General features: G+C 36.1%; 1 protein-coding gene across 1 annotated transcript; it reads right to left on the reverse strand.

The window, feature by feature from the left end:
* On the reverse strand, nt 1,022-16,579 carry LOC109834020 (polyadenylate-binding protein RBP47-like). Its single transcript, XM_020401906.1, is given in 9 exon segments — nt 1,022-1,453; nt 2,842-2,938; nt 3,187-3,317; nt 3,413-3,480; nt 11,605-12,055; nt 16,269-16,352; nt 16,355-16,422; nt 16,425-16,458; nt 16,461-16,579. Coding segments are annotated over 9 exon segments (1,122 nt in total). The 5' UTR covers nt 16,497-16,579; the 3' UTR covers nt 1,022-1,300.

The raw sequence follows: 18,422 nt of genomic DNA on the forward strand, positions 1-18,422 counted from the left end.
AAACTTCCATCTAAAACATCACAAACTAACTCAAAATTTTCAAATTACCTTCAATTTCTCAAGTCGGCTATTCAAACCTCGAGAGAAGCCTTCAAAGAGAGCGCGAAGAAAGGAATCGAGCAGCGGTGAGAATTAGGGTTGGTTGACCATCGAAGCATGAGATCGCAACTCAGAGATTCTTTGCTTTGTTCGACTTCAGCAAAAATTTCTCCCTTTTACGTTTCATGAGAAGACGGAGAATGGATCTAAGACAGGAATTAGTTTGCGGGAAATAGAGAAGGGAGATGAGACCCAGCAGGAAGAGGCGACGACATGTCAGATTTCAGGGCGGGAAGAGGAGGCGACAGGTCAGATTTCGAGGCGGGAAGAGGAGGCGGCAATTAGGAATTGGCAGCGGGAAATAGATGCGGGTAAAAGAGGAGGGAAACGGTGAAGGAAATGAGGGTTTTGGTTTCGGGAGCTGAGAAAAAAGATGGTAGCTAAGAAAAACGATGAGCTGGATGGATTTTGTTAAATATCCACCCCACATCCCACATGAATGAGAGGATTTTACAAATCCTAAAATATATTACTTTTTTATTATTTGGAGATTCAATATTCCAAAATTAATTTTGAAACAAACAAGTTTTATGGAATACCAAAACTCAAAAAAACTTTTTTTTACACCCCAAAACTTAAAATCCGCCCTATATCCCAAAAAAAAAAAGAAACAAACACTCCCTTAACAAATAAAAAAGACCGTAAACAGCATTCAACCACGAAAAATCGGGTTTAGTATTTCCACCAATGCTCCTCAGGTTTTTCAGTGCTTGAGCGCAGAACCAAAAAGCAACAACTCCTATGCTACAAAGGTGCAATGCAATCAGATGCTACAGCACCATCGGAAATTAAACAGTTTCCAACTGCAAAAATATCAGTATCGCATACTCATCAAACCCTATCTCATCAAGGTTAACTAATCAGAAGCTATCATAACAAAAATACACAACAAATCAACCAAAATAGAAATCAGAAGGTTCACTTCACAAAAACCAACATTGCCAGCACACAAAAACGATATATATAACGTCAAACAAAATCTTCTTTAACATCCAGTCAAAATTTATAGAAATAAATAAAACAATCTAAGACCACCATCAGACTTATGGTGAACGGTACTATAGGAGTTCAGCGCCTTGCTTATGTTCTACATTACCATTCAGACTGTAGCTACCTCTGCTTGACTGCCTAAAGTTTATCAGTCACTCCACTACCAATTAAATGCCGATTCCAGTGGGGATGGATTACTATATCTTCTCATTTAGCTCACTTGTTGCTGGTTTCCATAGATAGGATAAGCTCCATAAGCTGCAGCATACATGCTTGGATCTTGAGGTGGCACTGCAAAGCCGTACCCGTTGTAGACTTGCCCTCCGTAATAAATGCCATTCCACTGATTGCTAACATCCACTCTCTAATTAGGAAGAAAGAAGAGGAAGAAGTCAAGCTAAAGAGTCAAGTTTACTTTTTATATAGACATGTAAACATTTATATTTTATGATGGAATACGTTATACGAGAGTAAATTATAACTCATTCACATTTCAAAGCCAAGCAGACAGAAAATGCAAGCCACCTCCATAATAATTAAGATACGTAGGCTCAAGCATACCTATCTAACTTTTTTCTCTGTTAGGGGATGTTTGTTTCCAGGAGTATGTTAAAAATCCGAGGAAGGATCCCAAAAGTTGCCAGAGAAAAATTTGCAACTTTTGTCTTTTGTTACAAAGTGAATAAAGAGGAGAGGAATCTGTTCACCTCAGTAGAACTGCGGCAGAAACCCTCTTGTTACCCAGATTTTGATGAGAACGGAGAAAAACAATTATAAGAAAATTGTTGAAAAAACACATTACGTAACTCAATATTTTGCAATAAGCAACCTAACAGACATCGAACGTTTTGTTAGCTTTTGAACTAACTATGTCACGTCATAACTCAACTTATTAGTGAGTAGATATAACTTACAATACTTCATTATGACTCACGTTATTTCAATATAACTTACAATTTTTCAATACAATTTATGGAGACCTGAAGACTTTAAGAGATTAAGTAATTACTTTTGAATATTTTGTTAAGCCTACATGGCTTATTTTAGTGCAATCATTATGTGAATGTGAAATTATGAGTGAGATGTAAATTTGTGACTATATTTTTTGAATATTCTATTAGATACTTGTCAGTACATTTTTATATAAATTTTATTGAAGTGTTTTTTACTTTAAAATTTTGCTCCTAATTCTATAACTTATTATGAACATCTTTTATATTTTAAATTAAACAATAAGAAAACACGTAAACGACATTATGCATTGCATTTTAAGCTATATTGAGAGGCCTCAAGTCATACAATATTTATATTTACATTTCACATGCACCCTCATACTTCAATGTAAGTCCTGTAGTTTTATATGTAAATATCAAAACCAAGCAATTAGTAATAAAGTATTACATGAAAAAAGTGGAATATGCAAAAAAAAAAAATACCCCACCCCCTGATTTCCAAATTTTGGAAATCAGGGCGTAGGGTATTTTTTTTCTACTCCCCGATTTCAAAATTTAGGAAATCCCAATATTCCACACGATTTCTTGAAAATCAATACAGTATGACTAAGTAATTCTTGGGGAAAGAAATGAAAACCATTTTCCCCCAGGTAAAACCCAAGAACGATTGGGAAATTTTTGAAAACTGAGAAACTTTCCCCAAACAAGTGCAGTAATGAGAACAAAATGAATATATCATCTGTTTAAATTTTACTGTTCTAAACCTTGATAATTGCTATTTATTACTGAAAAAGTGCACCTGTTTGTTTGCAGGGTTGCGACCCCAAGAGAGGCGAACAGTCTGCTTTCCTATGACAGTGCCATTCAATCCCTGTAGTGCCTCTTCAGCATTGTTCCTGCCACAAATGGGTCAGACATACAATATAATATGTAAAAGAAAAATAATCAGACAAGCATGTGCATTTGCGCACACAAGCGCAACAGAGATGTTCTTCTTTTTCTTTTTCTTTTCTTTTTTTGGGAGGGTGGGGGTGGGGTGGTTGTTGGGGCGGCATAATATCGATTACCAGGGATGTTTAAGCAAAAACAAAGTTGTGAGGAATACTGCTACAACTACAATCAACATATAATGGGTCGTACATACCTCTGAACAAATTGTACAAAACCACACTGTTTTCCAACTGGGATCTTCACTGATGCGATTTCACCATACTGTGAAAAGGATTGCTTCAGATCATCTTCGCTGACACTCGGGTCAAGTCCTCCAACAAAAACCTGCACATAAGGATGTTGGGTCATTTACAGGTGAAAATGGGCGTAACAATAAACCTTCCCCCAAATTCTGCAGGCAAAAAAAGATCAGTTGTTACTGTTGTGTTGGTTGAATCCCCATCTGATTGAAAACCTTGTCCAGATGAACCATTAGATCCAAAACCACCTAGGAATAAACATGTAACCATTGAAATTCAAATAAAGCCAAATTCCACTGTATAAAATTTGATCTTCTGATAATATAAACTCTCATTACACAGATTAACACTGCAATTTAATTAAGTAATTTAAGATATTAAAAATCAAATAATGAAATAGCAACGTGTAGCTTAACTTGCTGAGAATGGAATTAGGTTTCTGCATGATTAGAATGAAAAAGTAGGCAATAAAAAAACCCTCGCGAGCAAGGGCTTCCAGATCCTATAGAACAATGTCTTGGGCTCAATGTTCTTGCTCCTGCCAATAATTTCTAAGCAAACCAAGAAATATGCGAAACTAGAAATGAATAGTCAAAACACTTGAAACTACTATGTCATGCTCTTAAAATTGACAAACTTCTTCAACAAATGACTCTCATAAGGTTGTTTCCATTCCAACCCCGCACAGTTGTTAGGTTTTATTTAACTGGATTGGACTAAAGGTTGTAGCTTTAGCCTCCTTTCAAGTGATTTGTTCAGTCGGAAGTTATATTATTTCAACATGTCAGACTTATAGTTACTAATGAGAAATTTAATTTGAGGCGTTCACTGAGCACATAAACTTTCTAAACATATTATTCATTTAAACTTTTACACATACGTTGAAGGAACTATCTCTCATTACTTAACACATTCACATTCATACGAAGATAATATTTTTCTTGTTTAGGAAATCAGAATTAGGGGTCCGTCTAAATACGAAGAGTAAATACACTTGAACCAAGATTCATACATCTAAGGCAGATAGTCAATTCAGGAAAAAGTAGAGGTCAAGAAAAAGTTCGTGGTTTGATGACAGTTCGTGGTTGCATAATATTGTGTTCAAAGATTGTGAAATTGTTTAATTTTAGGAAGAAAAAGTTTATCATCCAAATATTGCACTTGTTAAATTTTGACTACACAGCCACATAGTTCATAGACACTCCACATGGATTTTGCATTTCAAATTCTTCATATTTTTCTGTTCATAAGTCTGCATGTACGGACCTATTGATTTATGTTATGCATAAATTTATTCAAATGCAGTCATTTACATGTACGTGTATTACAACATAAATCAGTTAATCCAGTATGTAAGGTATTTAGCGTGTAGCCTATTTTATTTCACCGAAGATAGATAATTAATTCAATATTATTTTTTTCTTTAAAAAAAGTAACATGTGAATCCGCATTGACTTTCTATCTACAAAACACAGAAACATATGCTCATAGCAATATTCAGCACATACTCCATCTAAAGCACTATTTCCACATTCACAGCTAAAGTCTAAGGATGCACAAGCCCTATCCATATAAAGGCTCTCTTAAAGTTCCTAACCATTATGCCAATACTCCAATGTTGTGGTGAGGGTTGAGGATTACATTTTTATATTCTATCATGTCCCTGCAGGTTGATCGTCCTTTTATGGATCGAAACCTAGAATCATGCAACGGTGTCAATTTTTAGAAAATATGATTTAAATTCGTGGCCCGTAGGATGTGAACCTGGGTCCTGGGTTGCTCTGATATCATCCCAAAGTCCCTCACCATTACAGCAAACTTTGAAGCTATGAGGGTTGAGGTTGTACACCTATATTCTAACAGACTTGATATTGTACAGCTTGCACTAAGATCTAACAAGCACAAGCATTGCAAGGAAATACACTACGACCTATCTCCCAAAGTATTGTCCTGACATAATTCAACAGTTCGACTCATCTGTTGCAAGAACGAAAAGGTTACTAATTACTATACATTTATATATGGTTATATACCCTTTATACCCTCGGTGAATCAAAATTTAAAATGATCCCTTGCTTCCCTTCTTTTATCCTAACAAGAAATTTATATCCATTACCTTATTCGAAAGACAGAAAATATACCGTACTTCATCCATAGCAGCAACCAAGGCAGCTAGACAGAAGCAAGTTACTTAAACTTGTCCCAAGTAAAACATTGAAGTGAAGAATATGTACTTTGATTTAGTACATATAAGACACTTACCAACATCACTCATAAAACAAAGGAAAGGGACAAGAAAGATTACCGATTTAAAGAGTCTAGAAAGTGGAAGGGCATGGTATGAAGTTCAGTTTTCTGGGAATAAAGTTTGAAGTTGATACTCAACCCACATAACATAGATCTTCCTGCACGAATGATTGGTACATAAATGGCTCCAAATGCATCACCAATATGGTTAAGTTGTTTCAAGGCCCCACATGAACTCATTAAAAGCCTAGACTAGTCTTTTTTAATAACAAAACATGTATTTGTCAATAATAATTGTGCCTTATAAAATGAGACTAAGTTGCCAAGTGGTACTTGAAGCAGTCGTAAAAGGGTTGTTGCAATAAAGATCCATGGACCACCGTTCAAGACCTCAAAGGGAGCTCAATGCTTTTACTTTAACGAAAAACAATGAAAACTTCACCATAGCTTTCTAATGTAGATACATGAACACTAATCTGCTCCACTTAGTCAGCCATAGATCATAGCTTTGGATTTATTTAAAATATACATACATTACAATTCAGGATCAATAGCTGGATCCAACTATTTTTCTCAAGGACTTACAATAACAAATAAAAATAAACTAAAGGGGTTTTTGCATACATAACCCTCAAATCTTCCTTATTTGCAAAGTTAACCCCCAAATCTTGGTATTTGCAAAATTACCCCCGATTCTCACACATTGATTTTTTTCCTACCACTTCCTCTTACCAATTTTAGTTTTTAAACAAGAAATTGTTGCAGACCTATTGGAAATTATCAGGAAATTTGACATTGTTATGTATAAAAAGCAATATTTTTAAGTTGGAATGATAGAAAGACCCAATATGCTAGTTTGAAGAGTAATTTCATAATACCAAAATTTGAGGGGCAATTTTGCAAATATTGAAAACATGAGGGTTACATATGCAAAAAACCTGAACTAAATTGTCTCTGAATCTTTTGCATCTCATTAAACCCTTGCCCTTAATAAACCCTTACCTTGTGGGGATTTTTTGTTTATTACACCTGAAATGCAGAAAACTTTGCATGCAGAAAACATCACACACTAACACTTCTTGTAGGACATGAGCACTAAATCCTTGTTTAATACCTACCCCATGCAGCATTTAACTTTGTAAGCAATTAAAAGTAGTTATTACTTTGAGATTGCTCAACATTTATGGCAACTAGATAGATTAGCAACCTGTTTGGGATTTTATTATGGTAGGGGAAGTTAAGTGAACTAAGGGAGAGAAGAGATGAGAAGCTAAGCAAATTCTCTTCCCCTAAGCTCCGCCAAATTTCGGGTGAACAAAGTTTGTATTCATGAGTGAATTTAAAGGAATGAGGGGAAATATTTCACCCCTTATAAGATACCAAAACAGGGGGAATATTTCACCCCATACAAGATCCCCAAACGGGGTGAATGTTTCCCTTCCGTTCCCTTCTCTCCTATTCCCCTCCACCCAAACAGGGTATAAGGGTAATTTAAAAAAAATTGCCAGGATTGCAGCACATTTCCGTGCAAATCACTACAGCATTTCTACACATTTTGTTCCTGCACTTTATAGCTCCATTTTCACATCTATATCTCTAATAAAGCTAACCAAAATTTTCACATCTATATCTCTAATAAAGCTAACCAAATAGAAAAACTAGAGGTGCCCCCGAATCTGCATACTAGAAAATTACATCATGTTGATACTCTCTTTCTACATGGCACAGTGTTGGCTGAAAGGGACGGTCTTGAAACCCCAGCGTCTTTTCCCAAAAGATATTCAATCTTGACCTTTATATGCTTACCTATTTTTCTTTCACGAAGTGTAGAACAAAAACCCTTGAAAGTTTCATCTAGGCCCTGAGCTGAAAAGGGCAAACTTTCGTCTGTATCTTTAATCAAGCTAACCAAATGGAGAAACAAGAGGTGGCCCCAAATCAGCATATTAGAACATCATGTTGATACTCTCTTTCTAAGTACTGGCTAAAAAGGACGGTCTTGAAATCCCAGCTTCTTTTCCCAAAATATCTTCAATCATTACCTTTACATGCTTACCTATTTTTCTTTCATGAAGTATGGAACAAAATCCCTTGAAAGTTTAATCTAGGCTCTGGGCTGAAACACGCACACTTCTTAAAAAACTAAAACAGCTACCTCAAGCATCTCTTTAGTGGGCGATTTTAGGATCATCTACAGGCTCCTTTAGGAGAGATCCGAAAGTACGCAAAGCTACTAACTCATTACCAACTTCTTGATTTATAACAACCGCTATGAGCTTAGTAACAAGCAGTTGACACATTATCATTTTTTAACTCTCGCAAACATCAGCATTATCCTCTTTCGTAAGAGTGAAACAATATCACAAAATGTGTTGCTAACTCTAGCTACTAATATTGCTAACGCCTCAATTCACTGAAGAGATTTCATCATTGATTTGATACAAGTCCTGCCAATTGAACCTTTCCCTCTAAGGAGATTATTCTCGAAGAATTTATGAATTGTGTGATCTACATTTTTTATAATGGTCGGTGTTTTTGTTCTCAACCAATCTAATGAGTTTGATGACTACGGGAACACTGATGAAAACCGCCTCGGTGTTAGATTCTTCTTCTAGGGTAATGAATACAACATTAACTTGACTTTCTCTCTCTTCGTAGAAGAGATTTCCCTCTCTAGATCTCCCTTGTGAACTTTCATATCCCTTTTCTGCTTTGCTCTTGAGATTGTCGACTATCTCGCCTCCTTTCTCATCCATGGCTTCATGTTAGAATTACGATTTTCGCAGAATAAGAAGGGATAAATTTTGTGAAAGTAGGATATTTTCGCAGAATAATAAGGGATAAATTTTGTAAAAGTAGAATATTTTCGCAGAATAATAAGGGATAAATTTTGTGAAAGTGAGATATTTGATAAAAAAAATATTGAAATCTTCAATTTCTTTTTATCAGAAAAATCATCAATTTCTAGACATATATAAACATGCTAAAATTTATACCCATTTTTCAAATAAGATTACTACATCGAATTTTACAATTTCATGTGGATATAAATCAACATGAAGATGGATCATGGATGTGCACAATGAAGAGAATGTCAAGAAAATAAATGAGAGATCGGAGTTGGATAATTTGAGGGACAAATTAATTCTACACAATTTTGTAGAATAATTTTAGGCAGATGAGAAGAATTCAAGTTTTTGTATAGAGGTAGAACAATTAGAATGATCATTTTAAAAAATTATCCAACTATTGGTTATCACAGTTATACTTTTGAATTCTAGTTGACTTAACCATCACTTCCCGAAGAGAAACTGGATTTCAGGACCCCCCCTCCCCCACAACCAGAACTTGTCCACATCATAGAAAAGTATCAACATGATGTAATTTTCAATATGCGGATCTAGAGACACCTCTCGATGTTTGCAAGCCTAATCTACAATTTTCAAAGAAAATGAAAGACGGGATAGATCACATTCAAATTACACTTTGTTTTAAGTACTATTGCGGTGAAGAGAGCTCTAATACTATGATCAAAAAAGAAAGCTCTCATCATTCATTCATTATTGAGCAATATCCTTTATATATACAATTACTTGAGGACATATCTATAGAAAGTCCTATGAAAAGGAACCTCTAATAATGATAGAGAACTATAATAAAAAGAAACACCTAAAGAGGAAAAAATACTACATCTAACAAACCCAATACCTCTTAATCACCTATTTCTAATACATCGTTCATCATATACTAATGTTTTTGGTGAGTTTCACTTAACCCCCATAACTTTAGGGGGTGCTTCACATACCCTCCATCTAACTTTGTATATTCCACTTAATCCCCCAAACTTGTCTAACATAACCCTCCAAAGTTAACACTGTGAACTTTAACAGTCATGTGACCAGCACATGACATAAAAGGATGAAAATGCCGCTCAAGATATAAAAAAGTTCTCATATTGGAGGTTCATGCAGACTACACACCGCTTAGGTCTAGATTGTGATTTCCACTCTCCACTGCCACTTAGACAAAGAAAAAAAATCCACCTAAGTAGTGCCAGTCAAGCATCTAGCGATGCCTAGCTCTTTCTACAACATGGACTTTCATTATCTATTAGGAAAATTCATTTTGAACTTCCATTTTTGAATTTTTTGTTTGTTCTCCCCTTTTAACCAATTATTTGTGTGAAAGACCTCATGGACCGCACCTTGTTTACTCCCCCTCCTTTTCTCCCCAAAACACCCTCATCTTCAACCTCTCATCTCTCTACGACTCCAACCTCTAACCTTTTTAGATTTTGTAGCAAACCTTATTGAATTATATACAACTAGAAAAACTATACTTTCACCTATATTAATTTTCTACAAAAGAAAATATGATTTAAGCGCTACAATTTGCTTGGAATTTGAAGGCAACAATAATATCATGTGAACATGTAAGTGGGACTAGATTTTTTTTATTTTTACACATGACCACTGGTGATGAGAATAATTGTATTGAGAACTGCTTTATGTTGCTATGGCTTAATTGTATTGGACAATGAATTTAAAATGAACTATGTGTTAGTTAATCAAAATAAGATGTAGCATTACCATGTGAATTGAATTTTTTTTAGTGTATGATGTTGACATATGTATTAATGTGCAGTGATTACATGAAAAGTGTCAACCTGCATCGTGGATTGTCATTTGCAAATAACAGACCTTGGCATATTTCATCATTTTTTTTATTTTTACACACGACCACTGGTGTTGAGAATAATTGTATTGAGAACTGCTTTATGTTGCTATGGCTTAATTGTATAGGACAATGAATTTAAAATGAACTGTGTTAGTTAATCAAAATAAGATGTAGCATTACCATGTGAATTGAATTTTTTTAGTGTATGATGTTAACATATGTATTAATGTGCAGTGATTACATGAAAAGTGTCAACCTGCATCGTGGATTGTCATTTGCAAATAACAGATCTTGGCATATTTCATCTTCTCTAAACTGTTACAATCATTTTCTAAGCAGTGGTCATTAATGCAGCTTCAGCAAGTGGCTGGAAATCCCTCCATGAATTTTGGGTTTGACCAGTTTCCATGCCATGCCCATAAAGGGCAGAACTGAAGACTCAATGAGTTAATGAATGTACATGATTTCTTCATCGGCTACACAAATTTACATGATGTTCCTTCAAACAACTTTACTCGTGCAAACAGAATTAAATGAACTAAAAAGTTGATGCTAGCCAGAAACCCATTTCCACAAAGAAAGATTAGCATGATTGTAAGGACACTGTTACACAGGTACTTCTATCATGAAGATGTACCACTCCCCGACACAATCCAGTAATGTAACATCATGAACACTCCTTGATATATGCATATGCATACATTTATTCAGACGTATTCAATTATATGACATGTTTTAAATGAAAACAGTTGTCATATACTTCTTGGACCTATATTCTACACATCCATACACGTCACATCTATTTCTTGAAACATTGGTCCGGTTTGTTTCAGCCCATAACCTCATTCAAAACTATGATTTAAAGGGTCGTTTGGTTGTCTAGCTCAAAAACTAGCAATTTCCAATTTATAATAATCAACATAATAAAAGAAACTGAAAAATGTGATTGGAATTTTAATTCTAATAACACATGAATTGAAAAACAACAGTAATTTCATGTGAACTATTAATTTCAATATATATAAGATTGTGTGTCCGTACCATACATTTTTATAAATTTACCTTGCACATACCAGTACCAGCACCCGAAGCGGTACCCATAACCATTTCCATGAAAATTAATAAAGACATCACAGGCAGCAAAAGAACAGACATAGTAGTGAGAAAGGAATATAAGCATGTAATTAAAAACAGAGACATTCATGCAAAAGGCACAAAATAGAATATTTCGAGTGAACTGGACAACAAATAAGCACAAAGTATTACTGTACGAAGAGATGATACTTCAATTGGTACATTTTCTGTACAAATTATCACGTTAATTCACCACAAATTATAGGTTCTAATATTACTGAAACAATGTGTCCAAGGATTCAAGAGGCTACCAAATAAATGAGCAAATATAAGTTAAAAGACAATTTGTAAGGAATTCTGAGGAAGTGATTTACCTGACTTTCTCGGAGTTGCAGCACCAATGCGCATAGGCCTACTAGAGCAATACACACCATTCATTTCAGTCATGGCTTGTGTTTTCTCGTTATCATTTCCAAATCTGACAAATCCATAGCCTTTTGAACGGCCTGTAGTTGAATCAATAACCACTTTTGCACCTTTCACAGATGGATATCTACTAGCAAAAGTTTCTTGTAACATAGAATCTGTAACATCAGCAGCTAGGTCTCCTACAAATATAGAATGATCAGAAGCAGCATCTGTTCGTCTATCACCCATGCTAAATGAAGCCCAATTTAAGCGAAAAGGCTGATCTGTGTTCGGCATTATGTGTCCACTGAAGGTATGTAGTACCTTTTCAGCGGCTGTATGAGTATAGAATTCAACAAACCCATATCCCTCGGACTGTCCAGTTTGTTTATTTCGTATAACTTTTATATTCAACACCTGGATGAAACAGTGATAACGAAAGGTTAACATCAAAGAACATTAATGTAACTATAAATGATCCAAGAATTCAATCTAACAATTGTATTTATGCTAAGCTAGCTTGAGATACTAAAGCAACTACATAGCTCAGATTTCATCAGAATGATGACTTGTTGAAGCAAAGAGCATCTCCAAAATGTTTAAGAAAACAAAGAAAACTTTGCAAGATCTCGATTTGAATAAATTTTTAATCAAAGTAGAAAATTTTCTACATGCACAGAATTTGCAAAGGTGGAAAGACTGATTTCTTGCAATAGCCAATAGGACAACTTCTTGGTGCTTCTCTTAGAAAACCTGTCCATAATGGATGAGATTTCACCATCCCAAAGCATTATCATCTCTTGCCCCAAGTATCAAAACAACCGATATGGACAGGTAATGGAAGTGTTACGAGGCATTTCTCTGAACAGGTAACTAATGAAAAAATGATTCTCCCAGCGAGCAAGCATGTGCGTTTTAAGAAATGTCACAACTGAAGTATTAGTTTTTACTACCTCTCTGATAGCAGCTAGAGTTTTCCAGAGAGGACAGTAAATAGATAGAGGTTGTGAATCAAATATGTTACTAGAGAATCAGTCACAAACATAAACATGGTCCATCCCTGACCAAAAGGTCAATGAGAAGCATTACAGCCAACAGTACCACCCTCTCAAACAAAATGATAACATCAACACAAAAGAGGTGGTACATGCTATTATGCTATTCCTTCCTCTTCCTTTTCAACTGGAAAAAGTGCTAACTGTCATTAATTGGTTTGTACCATTATTGCAGATCAACAAAGATGAGGGAACTCGAAACTTCTACTCCAATGTTAAATCAAGTTTTCCCCTTGAATGTGACTGAATGAACAGTTTCTGACCCTTGCCAGCTATAGGGATTCTTTATCCATTCACTTGACCTAGATAATGTAATCTCTGTAGATGTATTTTCCAGAAAAAGAAAATGTCATGTTACAATTATGTTTAAAAAGCAGGGAACAGACAAGATACAGATTTCTGCATACTTGAAACCTTTAAGAAACTTGGATACTAAGGAGACATGAATGACGATTTTTATGTGTGCGTGAATTAGCATAATACACGATGTAACCTCAAGATTCAAAAGAACAAATCATATAAACCTCTGGATCCCCAAATCATATAGACCATATCTATCATTGTTATTGCGGCGCAAGGCGTAATGCGGGGCGCAAAGGCCCCTTACGCGCACCATGTGCAAAGCGCACAACGATGCGCACGCCTCACTAAATTGAGGCGCACAACTCAAACTAATATTTTTCAACATAAGACAAAGAAGCATATAAGCAACATGTTTATTAATTGTCACATAAAAAGACCAAGAAATATAATTTCACCTACTAAATCACGAAAAAGTCTTAATTAGCATGCATAACATAGAGAAGTTTATAAGTTTCCACAAATCACAATGCAAGATAATCTCCAACATAAGCAAAAGTCTATGAAACAAAACAAGTAACAAATAAGAAATATGTATTTTCGTTTAAAATATGATATATGTATTTTTAAGTAACAATAAGTGATTAAAAAAACATGATTGTTCATAATTTTCTGGTTAGCATTCTTAATTGCTATTTGCTAGTTAGCATGAAAAGATGGAGAATGGAGATAACAATTACATATTTACATGTTTATAATTTTCTAGTTAACATGTTAATTAGAGAAGGAAGTTACAATTAGCAAACAAGTATACTAAATTACTAATTACTGTTTCCTTTTTATAGGTTAAACATGAAAAAATAGAGAATGGATTAGCAACTAGCAAGAAAGAGTCTATTACATGATGTAAATATGTAATATGTAAATTATTTATAAAAAAAACAGAAGAAAGAGTCTATTATATGACGCGGGTGTCAAGCGCACACGAGACGCACGCGAGGCGCACACCAGGGCGCGCCTCGTGTGCGTGCAGCGCCCCGCCTCAGGTGCGGGGCGCAATTGTCCCAGCCCGCAGCGCCCCGCGCCCGAGGCGCACGCCTCGACAACAATGATATATATACACGACAGATAACCTACAAAGGCTATGATAAAAAAATTTATGAAATAGTAATATTTTCAAAGCAGATATACCCGGATATCTCACCAAATGTTTTCTACATATCAATTCAGAATATTTGTTGTACACGAGCATGATGCCTACAGGGTATGTACAACATAGCACTGCCAAGATAGATATTACAACGACACAGGCTCAAATCAGGTTAAACAGCTATCAAATCATCACTATAAGATGAGTGTAAACCTCACAGTAAACGTCACCAAGTCGGAATATTCTCTCTGAAGCATACACAACAATGTTTTACGAGTTGGAGATATAGGCAAGGAGAAGCAAAAACTTCAGGTTGGCACATCTTAGATTCTACTGAGTATGGGTACTAGTTATAAATTTTATAGTTGATTACAAGCGCTCGACTTGTTTCAGCCGACAGACCTCCCTCTTATTGTTGTTTTTTCTCAAAGCATACAAGTCGGGGTCAGTCAATGGGCATATCCTCCCTAAGTATATATCTCCTCGACCATGGAGTTTGCATCCGAGTACCTTGATCTATCACAAAGTTTTCGTCAAGCAAGTAGAAGCTCCTTGGATAAGCTTTAAACAGGTGATTCACTTAGTGCATTCAACATAAAACTCAATATTCAAGGTCTTGATACACAAGCACAGTACCTTGGAGTGTATTCATGATAGAAAATCTTCAGTCATCTAATGCACATGACATTAAATAACCAACTCATTCTATCTATTCTCCAGCATCTAACACTAATGGGAGTCTCTACCGTTCTAAAATTTAGTGACAACTGCTCACATGGAAACGGACTTTAATCAATTGCAGATCCTGTTATGTTTTATTGATTAAATATCAGCAGAAATATGAAAATATTTTCTGTCGTTTTATACAATGTGTAATGAAAAGGGGACCTTTTTATGCCAAAGAGATGCCTCCTAGTGCATCTGGATAAAAAGTGGAGTCCCCCTCCCTCGCACATCATGCAACTACAGGGGAAGTCTCCCGTGAGGCACCCCCGTCCACTATGGATCATGGACTAATTACTTGTAAGCGCAACCTGATTCTCTCTTTTATTGATTTATTTCTCATAGTCAATGTCCACACACGACCCAACATAATGTTTGCAACAGCAAATGTAAAAGAGATGTTAAATTCTACTAACTATACGTTCTTGATCTTCAACATGAATTCCACCACCTACTCATTTAACTATTTGGAAAAATTAGTCAAAATACTAATAATTCTAACATTTCAAACCTTTCCTTATGTTTAGTTCTATAAAAACAATCTCAATTGTAGCGATCTTTCAGAATCAACAGCTCACAAGTGATTCAGAAAATAGTTTGAAACATTTGTAAGAAAAGAACATATAAATATGACGGAATATTCGTTATGAAGAACCTCCCATTCATCTGACTTTTCTATGTTAAAACTCTAAAAGTTGTTTGGTTAGCAGGGAGAATGCTAGCTGAAAATTATCTTCTGAAAAATATACGCATCTAGCAAAGAAAAAGTCATACATATTCCTTTCTATACAGTTATATTACACAATTAATACCTAGACAAGAGCAAAAAATACACATTCCAGTCATACTGATATTTTAGATCAAATAAAGGCCTGAGAACCATTACCATCTCCTACTTATTGAACTATTTGAACAAAATAAAAATAGTTTAAAATATTGATAGCTTCTAAAAATTTTAAACTTCGCCTTATAATTGCAATCTCCATACTCAAGTGACATCTTTCCAGATCAAACACCTAAATGGCTTAACAAAAACTGATCATTAATTTCACATCAATCAACTGAATCTTCATGCAAGTTAATTCACATTTTAAATCAGCCAATGAATAAACTTTCCTTCTTTTGATTTTAAAACAAATCTACCTCACGGTCAGTATCAAAATTTAGATTCTTTTCCTTCACACCATATCTAGTGAAGAAATAATACTTAAAAAGAACGTATCTTTTTGTCCTTGCATTACATAATCACTAAAACATTCTCTAATTAACTGAAAATAACTAACCAACAAAGCTCACATCTCAGATCCAAAACAATAGCAAATAAAGCAAGATCCAATCCAATCAAATAATATCGACAACTAAAAATTCACCGAGATCTAATCAAAAGAGAAGAAACCCTCACCTCCCCAGTGTGTCCAAAACAGCTATGGAGATAATTCTCGTCCATCCAGTAATGGAGATCTCCAACCCAGATCGTCTTATTCTCTCCGACGAGCCCTGTTGCGCGCCGCCGCCAACGGCGGCCGCCGCCCGTCGCCATCTGAGTGGCGGGGCTGGTGGTAGGTAATGAAGTGCGCCGCGTACTGCGGCGGCGCGGCGGCGCCGCCATCATCTGCTGCTGCATCACCATCGCCGCCGCCGGGTACTGCACGCGCCACCCACGGCTGCTCGGCGCGAGGAGCCTGATGTGAATTTGGGTCTGCTCACCGGCCGGCGACCTGCTGCATCATTTTCTTTCTTGGGAGTATTTTTTATTTTTAGCTCTTTTTTTTTCGTTAGAAAATGAGAAAGAGGAGAAGGGAGCTCGGGAGAGGGGAGATTAATAGAGAGGCGGCTCGAGAGTTGAGGTTTGATATGTACCGTTGGATTGGCTGGGTTGGGGCTGAAGGAGCCGTTGATTTGGGCTCCGGTTACCGAATCCGCGTGGATGTCGCGTTTGTTGTTAGCCTTGATGTGGTGGTGAGGAGGAGCCTTGTAGTTATTTTATTGGCTTTTACGACGGGTTCGATTTTTTTTTTTTTTTTTTTTTTTTGCCTTATTAGGGGTTTGCGAGGGAAACAAGCGTCCGTTGTTTCGTGGGGGCGTGACCTTGGTTAAAGATAAGGCCTAAGAAGCTAGGTCCCAAGATGTGCTGGGTTGGTTTCGAGAATCGTTTTGGTGCCTGGCGATATTTTTGAGCTTTGCTACAGGGACCCAAAATATGAGACCAATAGAGGGAACAAGTGAGGTGTCCTCCTCCTATTAGATAATGAGTTGACCATCATTAATGATGGCCAACTCATTATCCAATAGAAGGGGGACACTTCACTTGTCCCCCCTATTTGTCCCATATTTTGGGTCCTTAAAGAATTTTTCGATATTTTTTTGGCTGAGACGAGGAAACGGGTAGGAGGCTAAGGGCGTGGGTGACCCAATCGGGTGTCTATTTCCTTCATGGGATGCCTAGGGTCTTTGCTTGTTGTGTTTACTAGAAGAGGAAGGCTACTGTTGGCCAAAATAGGTCACGACTACAAGGTTAGCAAAGGAGGAGAGAAATAGAGACATCATAAAGAGAGCAAGAAGCTAATTGCCTTCTTGTTTTTTTAGGCCAATTAGTTATTGTTCTAATGATCGGACTCTATGCGCTCATAGATGAGCACTAGAGGGCTCAAGAGGCTTGATCTTGGTCGAAGATCGTCTGACACACAAGCTAATGCTTTAAGGATAGAAATTTCAACTGAAAAAGTTGTTAGCGATAATATTGTACAAGAAGAATAGTGAAGAACAAAGAATGTACCAGGGATTTGTGGAAATAGGGTCTTATATATGAAAGGAAGTAGGACAAATTTTCAAAACCGACCCTTTTGGGTTTTTAATTGCAAAAAACGACCGGTTTTGAAAATATTTACAAAAACCGACCTGTTTTCAGCCAGGGGCTGAAAACAGGTCGGTTTTTGTAATTTTTTTTGGGAAACTTCACGGGAGTTGAACTCCCGTGAAGTTTTTCTCATAACAAAACTTCACGGGAGTTGAACTCCCGTGAAGTTTGGGAAATTTTTTTTTAAAAACCGACCCAGTTTCAACCAACTGGGTCGGTTTTTATAAATAAGATTGAAATGGGTCGTTTTTTGCAATTAAAATCCCAAAGTGGTCGGTTTTGAAAATTTGTCCAATGGAAGTATGGTTTCTCTCTGCATTTATTAATTGTGGGGCCAGTTGCGAGATGACAACTATCGACCTGTGATTCAAATAGTGAATAACATAAAAACGTACAGTTTAAGCAGTTGGGATGACCTTATGTATGTCATCACATGTTCTTTTCTTTAATTTGACGAAAATGTAGCCAATATATACCCGTCCTTAGGAATTTACGAAGAAAAAACTTTGATTTCAGTGAACTCTGACTCTTTTGCAAAAGATATTCTTCACAACCGACCAACAAATGATAGGCTAGAAGAAGTGCCGGTTCTGAGATTTTAGGGCCTTGTGCGAAAAGTAAACACAGACCATTCTCTATATTCAAAATATCAATAATTTTCAATTTGAATCCCTAAAATGCTAGGGAACAAAATATTAC

Source organism: Asparagus officinalis, chromosome 3 (assembly GCF_001876935.1).
Source record: "Asparagus officinalis chromosome 3, Aspof.V1, whole genome shotgun sequence".
Classification (NCBI taxonomy): domain Eukaryota; kingdom Viridiplantae; phylum Streptophyta; class Magnoliopsida; order Asparagales; family Asparagaceae; genus Asparagus; species Asparagus officinalis.